Source organism: Lobosporangium transversale (genome assembly GCF_002105155.1).
Source record: "Lobosporangium transversale strain NRRL 3116 chromosome Unknown BCR41scaffold_3, whole genome shotgun sequence".
Lineage (NCBI taxonomy): Eukaryota > Fungi > Mortierellomycota > Mortierellomycetes > Mortierellales > Mortierellaceae > Lobosporangium > Lobosporangium transversale.
Window position 1 is genome coordinate 620,507 of NW_019028981.1, and position 21,115 is coordinate 641,621.

General features: G+C 42.1%; 5 protein-coding genes across 5 annotated transcripts; 2 read left to right on the plus strand and 3 right to left on the minus strand.

The window, feature by feature from the left end:
- Positions 1 to 219: 219 nt before the first annotated feature.
- BCR41DRAFT_331442 (hypothetical protein) lies at positions 220 to 2,153 on the minus strand (the record flags this gene model as incomplete). Its single annotated transcript, XM_022021800.1, has 5 exons — positions 220 to 992; positions 1,080 to 1,289; positions 1,496 to 1,556; positions 1,665 to 1,807; positions 1,949 to 2,153. 5 exons carry the CDS (start codon positions 2,151 to 2,153, stop codon positions 361 to 363), a joined length of 1,251 nt encoding a protein of 416 aa, XP_021885456.1. The 3' UTR covers positions 220 to 360.
- A 471-nt stretch (positions 2,154 to 2,624) lies between these two features.
- BCR41DRAFT_293149 (hypothetical protein) lies at positions 2,625 to 3,335 on the minus strand (the record flags this gene model as incomplete). Its single annotated transcript, XM_022020380.1, has 1 exon — positions 2,625 to 3,335. A coding segment is annotated over one exon (711 nt), but the record flags the coding sequence as incomplete, so codon positions are not given.
- A 1,431-nt stretch (positions 3,336 to 4,766) lies between these two features.
- BCR41DRAFT_317436 (mitochondrial carrier domain-containing protein) lies at positions 4,767 to 6,861 on the plus strand. The gene is made up of 6 exons (XM_022021278.1): positions 4,767 to 5,080; positions 5,204 to 5,256; positions 5,341 to 5,492; positions 5,595 to 5,930; positions 6,048 to 6,214; positions 6,315 to 6,861. Exons 1-6 carry the CDS (start codon positions 4,937 to 4,939, stop codon positions 6,606 to 6,608), a joined length of 1,146 nt encoding a protein of 381 aa, XP_021885458.1. The 5' UTR covers positions 4,767 to 4,936; the 3' UTR covers positions 6,609 to 6,861.
- A 1,254-nt stretch (positions 6,862 to 8,115) lies between these two features.
- Positions 8,116 to 9,514, plus strand: BCR41DRAFT_317437 (hypothetical protein). Its single transcript, XM_022021279.1, has 3 exons — positions 8,116 to 8,661; positions 8,861 to 9,010; positions 9,130 to 9,514. The coding sequence occupies exons 1-3, from the start codon at positions 8,416 to 8,418 to the stop codon at positions 9,484 to 9,486; spliced, it is 753 nt and encodes a 250-aa protein (XP_021885459.1). The 5' UTR covers positions 8,116 to 8,415; the 3' UTR covers positions 9,487 to 9,514.
- Positions 9,515 to 9,621: 107 nt separating this feature from the next.
- On the minus strand, positions 9,622 to 16,469 carry BCR41DRAFT_392210 (hypothetical protein; the record flags this gene model as incomplete). Its single annotated transcript, XM_022028431.1, has 5 exons — positions 9,622 to 12,012; positions 12,115 to 12,225; positions 12,325 to 13,255; positions 13,354 to 13,970; positions 14,076 to 16,469. The coding sequence occupies 5 exons, from the start codon at positions 16,467 to 16,469 to the stop codon at positions 9,622 to 9,624; spliced, it is 6,444 nt and encodes a 2,147-aa protein (XP_021885460.1).
- Positions 16,470 to 21,115: the final 4,646 nt, after the last annotated feature.

Below are 21,115 nucleotides of genomic sequence, written 5' to 3' on the forward strand. Positions count from 1 at the left end.
CCTGTCTATTGACATTTTTATTTGGATAAAATAATAACCCCTCTGCAAATAAAAAAAATTATTCGCATGGAGGGACAGTCTGAATAAGATGTGCACGCCTTTCTTTCAAAAGCCATCTGTGAAGAAAAAGACAAAGGTAGCACAGATGGGCAGTCTACGCAGCATAGTATACAAGTATTGCTTAAGCAAACAAGACATTTTTTTTTTCTTCTTTTTTCTATTAGTATTTAGTTTATAAGCAGGAGAATATGGTCTATTGCCTATTTGATCCTGGTAGTATTTTCAGCTTCTTGGTCTTCAGTTAATTCCCGTCATAAGTTATTTCAAGCTCTTCTTCTCTTCTGCTTCCTTTCTGTTTCTCTAGCTCATATATCTACTTCCAAACTTATCCCGAATGATATCACAGCTTGGTGTAGTCATCCGTTCTGCAGCTTCCCACATCTTCTTGTCCCTACCGAAGAATCCCTGGGCTCGACTGTGGGCTAGCTCTTTGCGCTTGATCTCATTCAAACACTCGTTTCGCATATATTTTAAGTACGTTGTCTCGACATTTTCTTCCAGTTGAGTCAAAATCTGTTGTACTTTAACACCATTGATCACTTTGTTGAGATCTAACACATGTACGTCCCTCTTTTCACCACCACCAGGTTTCGTAAATGTGTTCCTGAATCTTCGTTCATTCACAAAGTAAGGAACGTGATGTGCGCTAGTAAAACGTGCTGATTGATAAGATCCATGTGCACCCAATGAGAAATCGGAGGCTGCAGGTGAGCTGTCGCGAGAGGAAGAGGAATCGCTATCTGAGAAAAAGTTTGATGTCAGGGAAATGATGAAGAGGAGGATCAGAGGTAGGATTTGAATCAGGCTGGAGAATCCACTAGTTGCACCGGCTCCCTGTGCCTGCTGCTGTGGTTGTCTTTGTGTTTGTTGCGTATATGGGCGGAAGGGTCGGGGACCAAATCCTGGTCCAGCAAACGTTGCAGAGTGGAATGCTATAAAAAAAATATAAAAAAACAGTCAGCTTAAGCCTTTGACCTAAAATGAAGTGTTAGATAACATCAAATAGTAGCCTGACTTACAACCACCAAAGCTGCCGCCTCCAAAGAACATGTTGAAAAGCTCCTCCGGCGAGATTTCTTCGCCAAAGCCGTTCATGCCATTAAATCCTTGGCCCATAGGCGATGCTCTGTCATAATTAACTCCAGAGCTCCTGCCACTCTCAGGTCCATGTTGATCAAAGATCGCTCGCTTTTGTGGATCGCTCAAAACTGTGAATGCCTTGGAGACGACTAATAAATTGACAGAAAAAAAGTGAGTGATTGGTGCAATGCTTTTATCAAAAAGAGATGCCATGAAGACTTAAAAAGCTGTTCATATCTATCCTTTTTTTGGTTCATATTTTCTTTTCAGCTCATAAAATGACCAACGTTTGTTCAGTATTATAAACAGAGCAATTTGATCTGATTTGGACACCTGAAGGTTTTTTTATTCTTACTCTTAAATGCTTCGTCCGCTCCTGGAGCACCGTTTTTGTCAGGATGCATCTGAAGTGCAAGCTAGAAATAAATTAAAGACAAATTATATTCTGAGTGTATGTGTCTCTTTTCCCTCTCATTCTTGCATGTCTTGATATAGGCTAGTAGAGAATGACGAATTTTTTTTACCTTGCGATAAGCCTTCTTAATATCTGCGTCTGTTGCATCCTTGCTGACACCCAAAACTTTATAAAAGTCTCCACCAGAAGATCGAATCTTCTTCACTGCAGCGACTTGCTCTGGGGTATATTCTCGTTCCACAGGCTTATGTTCTGGCGCTGGAGCTGAACGTGATCTAGGAGGGACAGAGCTAGATCTACCAGAGAACGATGATGACGATCCTGTTCCAGATCTTGATGATGATGCGGGTTTTGGTGAGCTCTTTGTACTACTTGGAGTGGCAGGCGAGTCACCAGCAGTAGATGTGGTGCTGGATGTAGTTGCTTGTCCTGCCTCTTCCTCATGTTCAACCTTGTGAAGGAATGTATTTGCTTCAGGTGTGGGGAAGAGAGAAACGGATTTGTTGCCAAATTTTCGTGCGCTTGCATAATTTCCAGAGTTCAAATGGCGTCGAGCAATGTCGAGGCAACGCAAGGCCTCATCCTTATTGACTTCCATGCCTGGAAATATAAAAGTATTATGTATTATGTGTGTATAATGAAAGAGGAATTGTGTTCAAAGAGTGTCAAAGAAACTAATAATAGTGAAAATAGAATGGTAATAGAAGATTGCTGAATAACTGTTCCCTTAATGCGGGATCTTTTTTGCCTGCTTGCTTGTTGGTGTGCACAAAGATGAACTCGACTTTGGAATGATGCTATACAGCAGGATGATAAGGAAGACAAGAGAGAAAAAGAAAGAAAAAGAAGGATGTGTAAAAAGTAATCGAATCAATGGCGAGATGCTACCAAGTCCAAGTAAAGAATCATGTGACAGCCCAATAAGGTTGATTTTATTAATTTACAGATGCACGAACTTGCGACACTTGGCAGATCCACACCGGCACGTTACCATGCCGTCAGTATAGCTGGACTCTTCAAAATCGTCGTCATTCCTAGGTGCGTGTGGAAGCCAAGGCTGGACATATTTTCCATTATAATCGAAGGTCAGTTCATCTCCTCGCTTTATCAATCTGTTTGACCAAAAGCTAAGAGTCATCATATCTAAATCTCCTGCTGTTTGTCCGCTCATGAGCATGTGTACCGAAAGATTTGGATCACAAGAGTGATTGAAAAAGTGGGTCTCATTGCCATAAGTCGAGGCATCGATTGAATACTTGGCTTCTTTTTCTGTGTTGTAGTCCAAGTCAAAAAGCCAGGTTGCGCCTTCTTTATCATAGACACGTCCACGAACCTCTGCCTCCTGGTTTGTGATGATTTCTCCTGTATACCTGGCAACAAAGGTTCGTGGAGGGATGGGTTCGTCTTGATCCAGAACGACGCCCCACCCTTTCACAGGAAACCTCTTGATCTTCATGGCAAACTTACGATCCTGTTGCGATGCTCTGGAGATGCAAGTCGGTCCACAGCCGCATTCTGAGTGACATTCGTACAACACCTTGTCCGCATGTACTGATACACGGCCGTCCCGTTCAAAGGGCAAACATCTGAAAGCGTTCTCCATCTCTGCCTCTGCCATACAAGGGCATTTGTTTTCAATACTGCATTCCCCTGGCCCACACTCACATCTGCTCGAGAAACTAGGATCTGGCTTTTGTACACCATGGCCATATATGAATTCATCAGTGTATTTAAATCCTGGTGGGCAGGCAGCATTATCGATGGTGTTTTCAACAGAAATTTTGGCTCCTCTAGAAGCCTTAAAGATGTCTTCAAATTCCTGTAATTCTTTTGAAAGCGGAGCTGCTGGGGGGATAGTCTTTGATCAAAAAGGGTGACAATAGCGACAGTGAGAAGCTAATTGGTTTGAATAGAACAATCGGAAAAGTCCTTGTGATGAAGACGTGATAGCTTACCATGATTTCTTGCATGGTTTTCACTACAATTTTTTTTTTAGATCCCATTTTTGACTCTGCATTTGATGACATTGACGACGCTGACGAAAGAGACGATGGTGAAGTTGACGAAGCACGGGACCTTGAGCCTACGGATGGGCCTTGATACGATGTCCGATCCCTACGTTCGTTCATGGACTTTAAAAAATCTTTGACTATCTCCTGGCAGTTATCAAGATTTTCTAAAGGTTCCCATGTGTTATCAGCATCACCGTACCCTTTCCACTTTACACGAAACTGTGGAGTATACTACATATTCATGTATGCCATTCCGGCATTAGATTAAAGAAATATTAGTGTGACTGGAAGAGCTTAAAATTCAATTCCTTATAACGGTACTTGGATTGATCATTGAAGATTTCTTTTTTATGAAATCCTTACTCCAGGCTTCAAATCACGGATCCCGAGGATGGCTTCTACCTATGGTTTCAATGAGCGCGAGAGGAAGAAAAGAGAAAAAAGAGGTTAATCAACGCATAAAAGCTTTATAGTAGTCAAAAGAAACGTCCTGATATATTATTGGACACGGACCTTTAGTTGGTGGCGTTTTTTTCTTTTTATCTCTTTACCTCGTATTCGTTTTGTAATAAAAGAGGATCATTTGCTGATAAACCCTCTGCGTTGGAGCCAATAGTTATGCTATTTTTTGAGGTGTCATTCTCGGATACTCGTCGACGCTTAGTGGGTTTTTTACCCATAGTTAAATGGTTAATTATGGAAGGTGTTAGAATTCGTCGAGAACAGGACTAAGAGTGCTACAACTGCGATGACTGAGAATAACAAGGAGTTTAAAGAACAGCAAGTTCCTGCATTTGCCACTTTTTTTTAGATGGAGCGAAATTAGATGCTTTTAAAATGTCAGAGGATGTAAGAGAAGATGCGAAAAGAGATTAAACGGTCAAGCACAATTAGTTGGTTCTTTTGATGTGAATGTCAGTCACATAATAATAAACTCAACACTTTGTGTTGTGTCCATGTGGAAATGGCAAGTGTGGAAAAAAAAAAAAAAAAAAACCTCCCCAGGAACAAAAAAATCGCCATATTTGGGTGTCCACAAGTCACTTTTCGAGCACAAAGAGCGAGCTGAACTAATTTCAGAACTGATCGGCAAACCGCCACTCGATCAGTCCCTCTTCTCTTTGTCGCTTCACTTCACCTTTTACTGTCTTTGTCGTTCACTCTCATCAGCAGCCTTTCATCCTTTTTTTTTTTTTTTTTTTTTTTTAAAGCCTGCTTAAATTCCATTCAGCGGCATTTCCCTACTCCTGCTTTACTCGATTTATTTTGATCTACACGCAACTCACTTTCATTCTCGACTGCAGTCCCCGACATTGATTATTCATATATTCCATTGCCCCATATTAACCCTAATATAAAGTCTGCTGCAATGTCCTCCAGTAGTGGGGTCACTTCCCCCTCAGCAACTACATCCTCCATCACACATCTGCAGCAAGCATTCAACTCTTCTCCTTCCCTCAAGCGAGCTCTTCCTCCAACAAGTGCTGTGGAACCGCAACCTCCGTATATTGATGTATGTCGCTATTTTCAATTGCTTCCCCAATTTTTCCAGCGCTTTAAGGCGAGTGTAATCAGAGTATCTCATGCTCTATCCTACCTTTTTTTCTTCATCGGCACCGTTTTGCTTTCAATTTAGGTCTTGATTGCTGGTGGTCTCGGAGGAACGATAGCCGATTTCATCATGCATAGGTAAAAAAAAAACTGTTCGTCCATAAATGAGAGCGCATGGATGTCTGTGCTTTCTCAACATTAATTGTCCATGCATTTATTTAGTGTTGACACAGTTAAGACAAGGTTGCAAGGGCAGCCATCCGCCAACCCTCCTAAATACAACAACATGTTCCATGCTTACAGCACAATCTTAAGAGAGGAAGGTGTCTCTAGAGGACTCTACAGCGGTGTAGCTCCGGCCATGACTGGTTCATGTAAATATTTTTTTTACCTCGTGATAAACATTATTGATTTTATAAAACGGTTCCTTGGTTCTTATTCTATTTTTTTTTTTTTTCCTTCATTACGATACATAGTACCAGGAACTACTCTTTACTTTGGAACGTATGAATATACCAAACGTACGCTGACTGCAGCAGGATGTCCCGATACATTGGCTCATCTGGCGGGTGGATCAATTGGTGATTTCTTTGCATCATTTATTTACGTTCCCTCAGAAGTCCTTAAGACTCGTATGCAGCTTCAAGGACGATATAACAACCCATCATTTATCAGTGGATACAACTACAAGAATACATTGCACGCACTTCAGATGATTGTGAAGTATGATGGTATTGGAGCATTGTATCAAGGATATCGTGCTACCCTTTTGAGAGATGTCCCATTCTCGGCCCTCCAATTTGCATTTTATGGTAAATGACTCAAACTTTTAGCTTTCTTCGCTGATTCACATTCTAAGCAATGCTTCTAATATATTTAATACACTTGGTCTTTTTTTTTTTTTTTTTTTTTTTTTTTTCAACATTTAGAGAAATTCAAGGTTGAAGGACGGAGATGGGAAGGACGAGAAGATGGTCAGATGTCATTACACATTGAGACCTTATGTGGTGCTATCGCTGGAGGGATGGCGGGATTTTTAACTACACCCCTGGATGTTATGAAGACGCTTTTGCAAACTCAAGTGAAGAAGCCGACAGTAAGGGCCGCTAGATTGTTTTATTATTGCTATCGTTACAAGTAAGCATTATTAATCTAACGTTGCTTAATCTTAAATTCCTTTGTGTGTTATTAACTAGGCATCAATACCAACTTCAACCGCAGTTACAACAACAATGACAACGGCAGTGGCAGCAAATACCATCACAAATGCAGCGGCGCAACAAAAGTACTATGTAGGAATCTGGGATGGACTCAAATGGAACCTGAAGCATCATGGTGTAATTGGAGGGTTGTTTCGAGGTGTAGGCCCGAGAGTATTTTGGACATCATTACAGAGTGCACTCATGTTTGTTATTTATGAGCAGGCTATCCATCTTCAAGAGAATATGCGATATTTCGGACAATGGCCATATGGATCGGGCTCGAGTTAAACGCGACTCTTTAAAGCTTTCGCTCTTTTTCTTTTCTTTTTCTTTCTTTCTTTCTTTCTTTTTTTTATTTAATCATATCTCCAACAAAAGAATTAAGAAAGAAAAGGAAAAAAAGCAACCGTTTTTTTTTTCTTCATTGTACAAATCCTATAGACTGCTCACTTTCACCATGTTTCTTTCTATTTTTCTCCTTTTCCCCCCCATTTATAATATATGCATATATATATATTTTATTAATTCCAAGCATTTTTTTTTTTTTATTTACTCTTGTTAACGTTCGCATCCTCATCCGAATCTATATTTCTGTCTCACGAATAAAATATAAATGGACATATTTGCATGCTAACACTCTCTTAGTGTGGGATGATACGCATTCTCACTAGCAGGAATGGCTTCCCACGCTTGAGACAAATATCCAGCGAGGCCCTGGGCAGTTGTAGGAGCCAATCATCTGGATCTTTTCAATAGAAATCAATTAATCTCTTTGATTGATGATAATGGAGCCGATAGAAGTCCTTTATCGCCTGACTATCCAGTTTTCTCAAATGAACAACAGCTGCCTTGCTAAGATGCATTGAAGATTTACTTTGATAAGAGCTGCAAGACATGAAGACATAGAGCAAAAGTTATATACCGTGTCCTCGGTTTCCTTAAATGCGCTGAAAGTACGAGGTACAAATCAAATCTCGTACCTCATTAAAGGCTTGCCTTGAAGAAATGAAAACAGAAAACAACAGATTTATATCACTGCACAGGGGCTGAGAACACTGAATACATGAGAAATACATAAGCAGATTTTGGGCCAGTGTGAAGGACTATTTTGAAACAGGCGATTAAAGCCTTGTCAAGGAAGAACGACAGAAAAGGAACTTTTTTTTTGTGTATCAAATAGGGTGGATTCAGATGCCTCCTTTTGCTTCAACAGCTCCAGCACATTTGTGTCAAAGCAGAGTTATTCGTCGGCGTACAGATTCCAGTATTAATAAAGGAGATAAGGAGATAAGAGGGAAGCCGTTGGCTGCGTTAATTACCTGGAATGAAAATTACTTAATCACCCTCTTCTTGTTGTGTGGGGTTCTGTACAACGCCTTGTAGATGGATGGGAGAAGGAGGGCAAGAGAGGGGTCTTGGTAGTCTTTTGGTGTGCGAGAATTTGATAGTCCACACAAATCTACAAAATGGTTAGGTATTCAATATGATATATTGAATTATAGCAAATAGAGAAGTGAGCTTCGTTGACATAGCCATGACTGAGGAAGATCAGGTCGCGTTGACCGTCTGTCTTAGGGATTTGTTTACACAAGGAGCTGCTGAAAACAAACTATAATGAAGACTGCAAGATAAATAGAATACATCCAATTTATGACTTTTTGGCAAGGACTCATTCATGGGCATGTTAAGGTCTGCTGCGCCACAGTGCCAGTCCCGATTCTGATCAAAGCCACAGCCTGTGATTGTTAAATAAGATCCAAGCAAATAAACAGTTGGTTTCTCTATCTCACTTTCAACAAACTGTACTTAACAGAACCGACATTCACTCCACAGCTAGGCTTATTACATCAATCACTAAAAAAAAGGAAGCAATTTCAGGACTAAAGAAGGAATACGCGAGCAGTTTGATTGCACAAGAAATAAGTGACAGGATACGAAAAAAAAGGGCTCCATATTGCATTGGGAAAACCTATCTCGATCCACTTTTCTCAAACTATTCTTGGAGTATACCCTCGGAAGAAAAATAAAAGAAAAAGCCACGACACACTCCCTTACCTGAGCTAAAGGAAAAGTGAAGGAATAAAGACAGATCTCGATGGCATCAATAAAGGTAGAACAAACAGGCTCTATTATATCTACGGGTCCACAGATTGTCCTCCCTGGAGATCTATTACCATCTGCGGAGACAGGACTGTTAGAGGATGCCCCCACGGCACCAGTGATCAAACTCGGGCCAGGTCTTCAACCTATGGATGATGATAGCATTGCAGCCGTCAAGGCTGGTGTGTTAAAGCATACAGCGGTTGGAAATCGGTGGTGGGTCGAAAGTAATCAGCGTCGCGTAAGTTTTTTTTTTTTTTTTTTTTTTTTTTTTTTTGGTAGTATCTAGTAGCCACTATTCATTGTTCTTTTAGGTAAGTAGCCTGAAGATATTGTTTACTAATGAAAAGTAAAACTGTTTGCTTGCTTTTTTTATTTTTTTTTTTTTATTTTTTTTTTTTTAAAAAAAAAAAAAAAAAAAAAAAAAAAAAAAACGACAGTATGTAGCAGCAGCAGGAGAATCAGTGATTGGGGTAGTTGTTGGGAAGACAGTAGAACATTATAAAGTGGATATTGGGACAGCTCAACCGGCGCTTCTGGGTGTTTTGGCTTTTGAAGGGGCCACCAAACGTAACAAACCTGATATCAAGGTAACATTGATATGCATATTTACATTTTGAGATAGTAGCCAAACAGCCAAAAAAAAAAAAAAAAAAAAAAAAAAAAAAACATTAAAACTTCTTACTTGATGCTTCTTCTGAACTGATAGATTGGTGCACTCATCTACTGTAGAGTATCACTGGCTAACAAAGATATGGAAGCAGAGTTGGAATGCTTTAATCCTTCAACGGGAAAAGCTGATGGGTATGGGGAATTGAAATCTGGATTCTTGATCAAGGTTTCTCTGGGTTTGGCTCGCCGGCTATTAGATCCCAAGACTCTAATCTTGCGACTGTTAGGTCAACATATCCCCTTTGAGACCGCTATTGGCATGAACGGTAAAGTTTGGATTCATTCTGCAGAGCCAAAGCATACCATCTTAATTTGCAATGCCATCAAGAATTCTGAGTATTTGAACAAGGATGAATGTGCGGTTATGGTCAAAGCTTTGTTCGAGAAGCTGTGAGAGAAAATTAAGAAAAAGGAAAGATAGCAAAAAAAAAAAAAAAGATGGATATGAAGAGAAGCAAATAGACATATGAAAGCACATTAAAAAAATGAGGACCCTGTAATTTATTGATTTTTTTTCCTATTAATAAACTCATGTCCGTGCAAAGACTTTGGCATCATCAAAGGTTCTACTCTCCCCATCAGAAGGTAATGCAGATGTAGAGGAAGAAATTAATGATGGTGGTGGTATTGAAGGGTCAACTGAGCTGCGCCTCCTATCTGTAGGCTGTGGTAGCCTCGAGTATCCTCTCACTTCGCCGTTTGGTGTTGTTGTTGTCGTAGGTTGTGCTGCTTGTCCCCAGAATAACGCCTTTGGCACACGACTGTCAGCCATACTAAGGTTGGATATTGGTGCTGCTGGAGTAGGGATACCGTTTCCAACACTAAAGCCCCTGGAGAGTCCAGATTCCGCTTTTTTACTGCTATTACTATAATTAAGGTCTGTCCTTAGTTCATGTAAGGGCCCTAATGGCGGCAGCACGATGCTAGAAATTTGGTTCTGTAGGTACTGATCCCGGGTCTGAGGAATATCCTCTGGCAGCACAATGGGGGCCTCTAAAACTTTAGGATCTGTAGCTCGGATTTCAAGTTTGCTGACAATACTAGAGGTTGATCTCCCAGAGTTTTTATCCCCTTTGGTCTTGTTATCTATGTTTTTATCCTTGTCGTCTCTTTGAATAGATGTTTGTCGATCACGCATACTGTCGAGGGAAGTTGCAGACGAAGCAGCCATTCGACGAACATCTTCTTGGATCTGATTATCGAAATCCACAGGCCGGAACCCATGTACCCCTCGCGGGACTATAGTAGTGGTGATCGTCTTGTTGACAGAGTTGACAGGCGTCATTAATGAAGAAGAAGACTGGGGATCTTCATAAGACATATTCTTTCCTTCGGTAGCAGAAACCGTGGTTACCGGTGGTTTTGGCGAAGAAGCCAGAGAAACAGCCGCCGCCGATGCTGCATCTGTGTCCGATAAGAATGAATGCTTCTGAATCTCGGACGAGAGTGCCGATATAAATATCGAGGAGTTGGACGATGTGGTGGTGGTGAAGCCAGAGGAAGTCGTGGAGGAGCAAGTCGACGTTTCAGAAACACCATAGTCTGTCTTTCTCTGGGGGTTATTGCCTTGACCTTGATCTTGGCCTCGATTAGGGGCCGCAGTCGAAGTAGCACCTATGTGGGCTACTGCACTATCGGCTGTCAGTGCGCTGGTGCTGCTTTTGCAGCGGTGAAGTTGATCACGATCGACATCGTCTGTGCCGCTGTATGACTTGACCATCATCTGATCGCCATTGTTGTTATGATTTGTCCGTCCAAATGCGCTGCCGCTACCACTCCGTGACAGGGCGGTGGCAGTAACAGCAGTAGAAACGTTTTTGAGGTTTTTGTTACCGTCTCGGAAAATGGCTGGGACGATAATAGGTGCTGAAGAACGCTTTGGATTCATACTGGGCCGAGTTACTGGTGGCATTGGCATTTGAGTGCGTGGTGATACGTTTTGTGTATGGTCAGCATGTGGAATGGCGCCATAACTAAAGCCATGGCTGTCCATGGACATTGGTCGATGCTTACTCTTGGGTGGGACAATAGGCAATCGCGAAGTTGATAAATTTGCAAATGATGTCGAATATGGTGAAGCTGCGGTAGTGGCAGTAGCAGCAACTCTTGAGCTATTAGGCATGGTCTCCCCAACTGTAGGCCGCCTATTCGTTGGTGCGGCTTGTGTTGGTGTCGATTGCTGTTTCCGCTCCATACTCCCGTCCTGGCCATCTCGTGGCAACGGGTTATAGCCCCTTCCACTCACTTCGCGGTGACCAATGCCACTATTTGCGCTAGCAGGAGTTACTGCTACTGTATCATCATACAAGCTCCCTTTGATAGAGGTTTGGCGGCCCAGCTTTGGGGACAATGGAGGCGTAGCAGTGCTTTCACGGTAGTTTGCATTGTTCAAGCTATAGCTCTCAAGTGACCCAATGACTGCGGCTTTTCGAGTGCGTCCCACAGCATTAGCAGAAGCAACGCCTGAGTGCTGCTGTTGCTGCTTTTGTTGTTGGAGGGCATGGACTGATGGATGAAGCTGTTGCAATGGGCTGGGTTTGTACTGCGAGGAGGCTCGAGCAAGGGGACCCCCATACATTGGCTTTTCGCCAATGCTGGTGTTGCTGTTTTTATGTTCGTCAATCCTGCTGCTACTGAATTGTCCGTTGAGATGAGGAGTGCCTAAAGGAACCCTTAGGACCTCCCGAGCATTGTATTTGGCATCAGAAAGCGGATATTGGTGTTGGTGCGTTTGAACGTGATTGGGCATTGGAATGGATGTAGTTGCAACGGAGGGTTTGAAAGGTGGGATGACAGGCAATTCTCGTGAGAGTCTCGAGGCTGTGAGGCGAGTGGTGCATGGAATCATGGAGAGTTGGATAGTAAGGTCCTCGATCTGAGCACTGAGGTCCTGGTTCTGGATATGAATCGATCGCACGCGCTGAAATTAAAAGAATATTAGCAACTGCAAGATACCCTTCCAACAGGCTCTATCTCTACAATGTAATAAAAAAGCGGGATAAAGCAATTCTTGTCTATTTACCTCAAGATACTCTTCCAATTGGCTCTCCTTTATACTCTTGGCGAACGCAAGGCCCGGCGCCGAGATGAACATGTCAAATATAAGCTTGGACACAAGCCTCAAGTGCGTATTCTTAATAAAAAAAAGTTAGGGCTTTTATTATCCCTGGATACTATGTTTCACAACATTATCAACAATCAACAATCAACATGAAACTTTGTATTTCCTTACCAAGTATGCCAAAATTTCCTTCTCCTCGCCAGGCTCGAACTTGATTCCTACATAGTCACTGCTACTAATAGCCTCTGCTGTTGTAGGAGGTATAATCGCACTATTCCGTCTCCCTCTCATGTTATCAAGTAATGAGCCTGAGGACCCGACACCTAGCGCCAGCAAGCCTTGGCCTTTTGAAGAAAATGAGCCGCTCTCCCTTCCTCCAGTTCCTCCAATTCCATTTCTGATGAGCCCTCGCGTATCTTCCGTCGCCTCTATGGATTGTCTCGACGCTGTTGTTGTCGAAGCTAATGTTGATGGGATATCAACACCGCACATCTTAATAATCTCTTTCAAGTGCGTAATCCATTCAGAATAATTGTAGATACCGCGATTGAAATCCTCGTCACTACTGATGCTTGTCTCCCATGGCAACGACGAAAGGCCATTCTTTGTAATATTGCCCTTGTTTTGGTCCGCTACTGTCTCTTTCAAGATGCGGTCTCGCAAGTCAGGCTCTACTGCAAGGATTGCCGCTAGAATACTAACAGATGCCTGGGCATTTGAAAATACTGGAGTTTGATCCAAGGAGAGACCTGACGAAGGCTGAAGGAGCCCTGACGATGATCCACTGTTCCCGAAGCGTATGGATATTGGCTTTGGGACGGAAGATGAGCGAGATCGAGCTCCTGAAGTAGAGCACGCTCCCGTAGCCACAGAACTATTTGTTCGACCACTAGATTTAGGATCTCCTTTAAAAAATCCAGTCTTTGACTTCACTCCAAAGGAATGAGGAAGAATGGGGGTAGAATGGATGGCGAGGGTACGCATAAGACCAAAGAATACGCTTCCTTCCATAACAAGAGAATCAATACCTCCTTCAAGCGTGACGATCGCCCTGATACACTGAAGGACCTGATGCAAAAGGCGTTCACGATGTCCTAGTTTCCTGTGTTTTTTTTTTTTTTTTTAAAAAAAAATAAATAAATAAATAAATGTGCCCAGATGTCAAGTTATTTTCGACCACTTAAAGGAAAGCACGCTTACATTTCTTCTGATTTCTGTAAATGAGAACAGAACTCCAATAATGCAAGAGATCCGCCAGCCTTGATAAACTCTCCTGTCCAACGGATTGAGCCGTTCCGAATCAATACACGTAGCTTCTTTAGCACCTGCTCTCGTTCTTCCAGTGCTCTCTTCCCATTCCTTGCGCTGCTACCGCTGTTATCACCGCCGCTCAGCAGTGATGATAGATGCTGCTGGAACGAAGAAGGAAGATCGAAGTGGGGTGAGGATGGACTATTAAAATTGCCATTGCTAAAAGACCCTCCATATTGGTCGAGGCTAGTGGCGCTCTTGTTCTTACACATGTCAAAGGATCCATTATTGTTATTGCCATTATTGTTGCTATCGTCGCTTTTGCTGGCGCTGTTATTATTTAAGAAAAATAACTCTCGAGACGATCGCTCCTTCTTCTTCTCCTTATTATCTTTACGCTTTCCTGCGAACTCCAATAGTGCCTCAATAAAGAACTGCGGCGGCATGGTCTGAGGTGTCTGATACAGAGTTGGATTAGCCTCGTTGGATTGTAGCATAGTCCATTTACGGTCTTTAGGCAGTAATTCCAATTGCGCCCTCGTGGTAGCAGGAAGCGATAATGACGCCTAAATGGTCAAATAAAGAATTACGAGTAACATGATGAATACAAGCGTCTACATTATTGTAAAATATCAAATATCCTCTGTGAAATATCGCACGTTAAGCTTTACAATCATGTTGTCAAAAGCGATGTCAATTGGATCCTTGGCGATCTCATTCATTGGATCTTGCTCTATAGAGCAGCCGCGTGTGGATGCAGAAGCGTTGCAATCCCCTTCTCTCGTCGTTTTAAGCTCGACTGATGCTCTAGTTGCATAAATGGCCGTGTGGGTTAAGGAAGAGTTCTCTAAGATAGGCTGCCTTTGAATTGGGGGTTGTTGGTGTGCTCTGTCCTCATATACTGAGCGCCGCTTATTTTGTGTATGGTTACTGTTTACAGCAAGATGGGCTGATGACGAAAGCAGCATCGGGTTCTTAAAGTTATCTCCTCGTTGTCGTTCACGATCTTCATGATTCTGGCCTTGCGGTGTAGCTGGCATGGAATGCCGTCGAGCCTTGCCATCCACTCCACTGTTGCTGCTGTTACTGGCCTCCTTGCTGTGTCGACTACCTGTTGAATTCTGCCGACCTAGCGATGATGTGAGGATGACAGCGTGGGCTCCAACCCCATTATCTGTGTCTGCTTCCTTGCGTTTCTGTCTGAGCTCTTCGAATCCTCGCTCCCATTCTTGTTGTGAGGGTAGCCGAGGCCGATTGGAGCTTGGTGCCAGTGCCAACAGTTGGTTTAGCATAGCAGAGTTACTCGGTATGACTTCAGCAGTTAAGAACCCTTGGGCTCTCTGCTGCTGTTGGTGCTGCTGTTGATGTTGTGAAGGTATGGATGACGCAGAGGATGAGGATGGGGTAGACATAGCTGGCTGAATAGGCAAGGTGTCGCGAGAAATGTTTTGGGTTGGTACTATATTAGTTTTCCTGGGACCAGAGGAAGATTGTGAGGATAATGGCGAAGGAAGAATTAGGTCTGCTGAAAGTCTCTCCTGTTCCGGTGAATGACGCGTCTGTTGCTGCTGTATCTCAAGGGCGTTAAGAGGCCTATTCTCTGACATCTGATAAGGGAAATTATGGGATCTATGCGGTTTTGGCGTTGAGATTGTTGACAAAGTCGATTCCAGTGATGATATTGATGATAATGATACTGCTGTTACTACTGTTGTTTGAGTAGGCGCAGGCGCCCCCATCATGGGTAGCGCATGGTTCAAGGGGTTCGTTGGGCCTGCTGTAGCTAAAGCAGTATTTGCCCCAGGTCCGAGACTTCGTATTGAGCTCCGTCGTGAACTTCCAAGGCTTGAATGCCCTTGGTCATTTATATCGTAGATATCAAACGTCATATCTTCCATTTGCAGGCTGCTGTCACTGGCATTGAGGCTTTTATCGTTATTATTAACACTACTCCTTTCCTGTTGCTCAAGACAATTACTGGCACAGGCTTTCGATAGATCATCATCCACGACCGCGCCAGTTAAGCGATTATTATTATTATTGCTATTACTATTACTATTATACATGTTGTTGTTGTTATTGTAGTTGTTGTTGCTGTTGTTGCTACTGCTATTACCGATGCTGTGTGGCTGCTGTGAGTGCTGTAGTAACTGCTGCTTGAGAGCATGCACCTTGGACTGATATTTTGGAGGTGTGGGTGACAAGGGTCTATCGCAGGGAAGAGATTTTGTTTGTGTTTGTATTTGTGTCATTGTACTCTGTAATGCATCCCTTTTATTGTTTTTATTGCTGTCATTCGTGTCCAACATGTCATCTGTGTGATGCTGGCCTGCAGAGACTTCTGTTGTTGATGCATACAATGGTAATCCTTGCAGCTCAGCAGGTGAACCTGCTACAACTCTTGGTGCTGTTTGTTCAGATGGAAGCGAAGTTTGTTGATGCTGTTGCTCAACCATTGGTTGATAATCATCACCTGCGATTACAGTACTCTGACGAGCCTTGCCTCTCCAGAATGTGTCTTTGCTCGGCGGCGCTGGAGGTGAGTTAGATCGAGGCTTGTTATTTGTAACGGTTGTGGGGAGCGTGCATGGGGATATTATGGTCGTAGGCGAAGCAACAAGGTTAGTCTGTGAAGGATTCGCGTTCCTAGACTTTAGATTGAACAGATCAATCTTGTTAGCAAGCTTCTCTTTTGCCTTTGACTTGGGATTGTTATTGTTGGCCTTGTCTTTGTTTTTGGAGAGAAGAGACATCTGTGGAGAAGGGAACTGTCGCTGTTCTTTCTTTTTGAGGTCTGGAGAAGTAGTTTCTGGGTGAAAAAGATTTGGAGAGAGAGGAGAAGGGCTCTCTGGTTCCGATGATGTTGTTAAGACCTTGGTGTTGTTGGAAGAGGAAGAGGTCATAGACAACCTCCGAGCAGCCTTGGCAATCTGGCCACCGATATTTGAGAATCGAGTCTTGACAGGAGGTGGTGGTGAAAAAGGACGAGTAGTAGCAGTGTGAGGAGCAGACAGCGGTGTATGTTCTTGCCTGTCCTGGTGATAGTGCTGTTCTGGATCAATCATGATATCCCTGTCTATCGTGTGATTATTGTGAACGCTATAGTGTCGTGCCTTTTTTCAACAATTGAAGCGTTAATTAAGGAAAGTGTGGACTGCAATGCGTTTTCGAAGTTGCAAGGCTGAGATGAGAGAAGAAAAAGAAGTTAAAGAAAAGCGGTGAGTGAATAAAGGTGATATGGAATGGTTTACAAGTCGTTCGCATTGATTATGAAGCAGGCACAACAGAAAGGGAGGAAGTAAATGAAGAAAACAAATTAAGCTTGCCTGTCTACCTGACAGTCTGTCGAAGTAATGAGTTAAATAATGAAGGAGCAGGATAATGCAGCAATGTATTCGCGACTCAAGGCTTAAAGTAATGGGGCAAGGATCCATGACAGCGAGAAAACACCCACATTCGATGTTAACCACATAGACATCCACAGTGATGAAAAAAACACTTCAATGGTCATCCATTGCACAATATGTTTGTGTCGGAGTTACTCAACCTCAAGTAAACTAAACTTGTAAAATAATGTACGTTTATATATTAAGTATGTATACATAATGTTGTTATGATATGCAGAGTTCAGGCACCAGAGAGGGATGAATGGTCATCAGTAGTTTTTGTTGCAGGAAGCTTTTTTGTCCCCCGCAACGGACGATCAACTTATCCAGATGAGGATGACTTTTTTTTCTTCCATGCCTCGATGTGCCTTTTACCCATGTTGCCTTCAACCTTGATAGCTATCTAACTTATATATACACGCCGACAGATCATGACCATCTGCCTTCTGTACTCGACTAAATAAAATATGTTGTTCAAGGGAGACACTCTCCCGGACTGATTATTAAACGCTCACTCCTTTTCAAAGTACATCGCATATATACTTCCTCATGGTTGACCCAAAATACTAATCTGTACTGTTTTAGTTTTAGAACTTTGAGTATTGAGGGATGAAGAGAGGTAAGTGAGCACTGCAGACTTACAGGTGGATGAAAAACCGATTTAGAACGAAAGGTTTGTTAAATACAGAGAAAGGATGAGGATAGAGGCACCAGTGATATAATAGTGAAATGAAGGAAAAAAAGAGAATGTACGAAGGAAGGGAAAGGAAGGGAAAGAAAGAGCAGAAGAGATGGAGTAAAAAATAGGGGTAAAGTGAAATGAAGAGAAAGCTTAGGAGGTTTTCTCTTATTCTCTTCAGCATCCATCCTTGTCAAAAGAGAACACAGACCCGTACGCTTTGTTAGTGCTTGTGGTCTGATAAACACTTACAGTTGGACCTGCATGCCCATGCCCTGTAATGTTCAGTTCTGTTAGGGACAATACATATTCACATCAACCATTCAACAAAACATGCACCGTTTTTCCTCAGCTCTTAATTTGAGACAGCTCTTATGTCATAGACCTTTCTTTTCTAGTTGTACCTTTTTTCCACAACAGCACGTCTACGTCCTTTGTATCCCCAAGAAAAGAAAGTGACCCTCTTGACTAATAATTTTCTTCATGAGAAAATATATAATCATAAATGTGTCTAGCTTCCCATACCATAAAAAAAAAAGTAAGTATGCGTTTTACCTCCAATTACAAGCCAGGCTCTCACAGAATTCCGATTGCCTCTGTTAACCTAGCCTCTTTTTCCCACCTCCATCTGGCCCAACCCAGCCGCAGCCAGAAACAAGGACAGTCTCTGCCAATGCACACTGCCTTTTCTCGTACCATGTATCACCATCACCAGGATTGTTTATCCCCTACTTTTAAATTACCCCTAAAATTGAGGTCATCTGGCCATTTTTTTTTTTTTTTTTTTTTTTTTGTATTTTACGACTTACCGGGATTCCTGTCTCCTGAAGGATGGTCCAGTTTCCTGTTCTTATTTTCCACATTTTAGAGCTTCTGTGCTCAACGATTGCTTTGTGGTATTTATCAAAAATAAAAATACATGTTTATCAAGTAATAGAAACCATGATGTCAAAGAAAGGAAAACTCATTTTGGATCAAGCGGGACTTTTACAAGCATGGTGTGCGTTCATTAGTGGCGCGTCACCAAGCGAAGGATTGTAGTGAACATGCATCTGAAAAAACGTCTCAATTGCAGTCCTGGGTCTCTCTTCTTTGCTTACACAAATGGGTTCTTTTGTAGCACAAGTTGAATGTGTCCACGGTCCTACTTACGTGGCTACGTAATGTATGGTGATAATGTCACACTATACGATAGAGCCCATCTAGAGATCCTCATTGCATTTGCATCCTAACACTGTGCACGCGTTCTGCTTTTCCTCCTGACATCGGCCCCACAACCCACCCTCCTTTCTTTGTAGGTGTTTGATCCTAACATGGCGATAGTGCAAAAAGGTAATTAAAGTTGTGAATAGTAATCAGTCATCTGATCCGACAGCTAAATTTGTCATTGAATGTTGCCCTCAGCATTGAAGAAAAAGTGGGCGTTCAAATCTTTTTGTATCAATGGCGCAATGGCAAAAAGTATTGGATTGAATAAAGCATAACTCCCATGGTTGCCTTGTGGAGAAGTATCTCTCCAAAAATACATGATTTTATTCTTGGATGTAGTCTGGGACAAATATATAAACATATCTATATACAATGTTTGTTGTTGTTTGTTGTACTTGGACAAGCAAGCATGGATGTGTGAGGATGTGCATTTTGGTATAAAATGGGAGAGTCACTATGGATTTTGTAATATCTGCAAGAGTGGTGTCCGTCTTTTTGGCAGGGAAAACATTACAAATAGCTCGTTTCTTGGTGCCGAAGATTTTTCGACATTCTTACCCCTATTGTGAGTGTTTTCTGAAATACCGTCAAGTCTTGAAGAGAAAGGAAAGTGAGCATAAATCTTGATCCGTGGGAAATGAACTTGCATCTTGGATACTCGAGAAGGTGATAAAATAAGATCCAATAGATCCACGAGGAAGATGGGCTTGATTTTATTAATTGGTTTATTGCATAAGCCGGTGACTATGAGAGCCCACCCTTCTCTTAATCAATCATCTAATCCATCTTTTTTTTTTTTTTTTTTTTTTTGGGCGGGGAGGAGAGGAGTTAGCTCAGAAACATGATGTGAGGAACGTCATACTTCCTTCGAGAAGCAAAACGAAACTGATAAAAAAGATTGCATTGCATGATAAGGACATGCCGTGTCCGAGAGAAGCAGATTTGGCCCAGACTACCTCTTGTACTCCAAGAAAAATGCCGTTGGGAGGGTCCAAAATACTCCATTCATTTCCTCTCCCCTGTCTGAATTATGATAACATATTTCATTCATGCAAAGTTTCTTATTCCTATCTATTTCATCGTCATCATAGTAAGGAGCACGATCAAAGTTGAGGAAAAAGCATAAACAGCGACAGTATACAATGAATTCACTCGGATATGCGGAAGGAATGAAAGAATCGAAGAGGAAAGGGGACATAGCATGGGGATTCGTAATACTTTTTTTCTTGAGCAACCCTCATGATAAATAGAGGGAATGGCTTTTTTGAAGATGGGAGATGAATATTTATTTTTAAAGCTTCGTAGGGTTACACAGCAAAAAAGTAATGGACCATAGTAGATTGAGTTGGCGAGCACAAAGGAAACACACAACAGGTAGGTCAAAGAACCAAAAGAAAAGACTTGCGGAGGATGATTGAGGTTATCAGTTTGATGGCGATGATGACAACGGGAAGAGTCCTCTTTGGTTAGGCCTTCATTTTGACTTTATATTATAAATTTTCATCTTTGTTAGAATGAGAGCGGCTCCATTTTTTATGGGCAAAATATAATATGTATCTCATAGACACCCGCATGCTCCACTGACGCAGAAAGAGGTAACACAGATGAAGAAAGAAAGAAACAATACCCCCAGGAGATCTTGGAATGCGGGTTCAACCATTTGTGCTGTCTGCTGCAGAGTAGGGCTGTCATGGAGTTTGAGGGGTCTTTTGCTCCTCTCTGGCGCCAATTGTCAGGTACCAAATAAAGCTAATCAATCTCATCAATGTTTAACAAAGACGATCCATCCGAAGACTGACCTCTCTTGTGTGTTGCACTCTTTGTGCTCTATTTTCTCTTAGCTCTTAATTCAAGCATCCGACAACAAAATAGGAAGGCATGAAAACTTTGTCTTGCATGGCTCTCGGTTCATTTTGTTCGCATGGTGTTTCTTTATTCTTTTGCTCTATGTGAGTATCCTTCCTCCCCATCCTCCCCGCATTATCGCTTTATGCTGTTCTATCAGCTGGGTATGTGAGAAAGAAGAAAGATGAATGAAAGGCATCTGTGCACGTTCTCATGCCACAGTTACAGATGACAACTAATAAATGGCGTAAAAAGAAGGCAAGCGTAATAAACCAGCTACTGTTCAAGGTGTATCTTACGACTGTGGAGGAAAAAAAAAAAAAAAAAGCAAAGGTGGATGGTCAAGCCTGTGCGGAGCAAACGCATCTGATTGTTTATTTGAATGTTTGTTTCTATTTCCACATAATTCTATTTTCTACATCTTCCTCTTCTCTCCCTTCTTTTTTTTTTTTTTTTTTCTTCTTTTTTTTTCTTCCTTGATGCTCCTTCAACTCTTTTCAATTACCTCTACTTTATTCGCCTCTTTTCAATTACCCTACTCCCTCCATCTTCTTTCCTCTTTGCTCTCTACTGCTCCTACCTCTCACTCTCG

Coding starts and splice junctions, on each gene's coding strand:
- BCR41DRAFT_317436 (XM_022021278.1), top strand. CDS start 4,937: ATGTCCTCCAGTAGTGGGGTCACTTCCCCCTCAGCAACTACATCCTCC. Junction 5,081..5,203: donor CGCAACCTCCGTATATTGAT/GTATGTCGCTAT, acceptor CTTTCAATTTAG/GTCTTGATTGCTGGTGGTCT. Junction 6,215..6,314: donor CTCAAGTGAAGAAGCCGACA/GTAAGGGCCGCT, acceptor GTTATTAACTAG/GCATCAATACCAACTTCAAC.
- BCR41DRAFT_317437 (XM_022021279.1), top strand. CDS start 8,416: ATGGCATCAATAAAGGTAGAACAAACAGGCTCTATTATATCTACGGGT. Junction 8,662..8,860: donor TCGAAAGTAATCAGCGTCGC/GTAAGTTTTTTT, acceptor AAAAAACGACAG/TATGTAGCAGCAGCAGGAGA. Junction 9,011..9,129: donor GTAACAAACCTGATATCAAG/GTAACATTGATA, acceptor CTGAACTGATAG/ATTGGTGCACTCATCTACTG.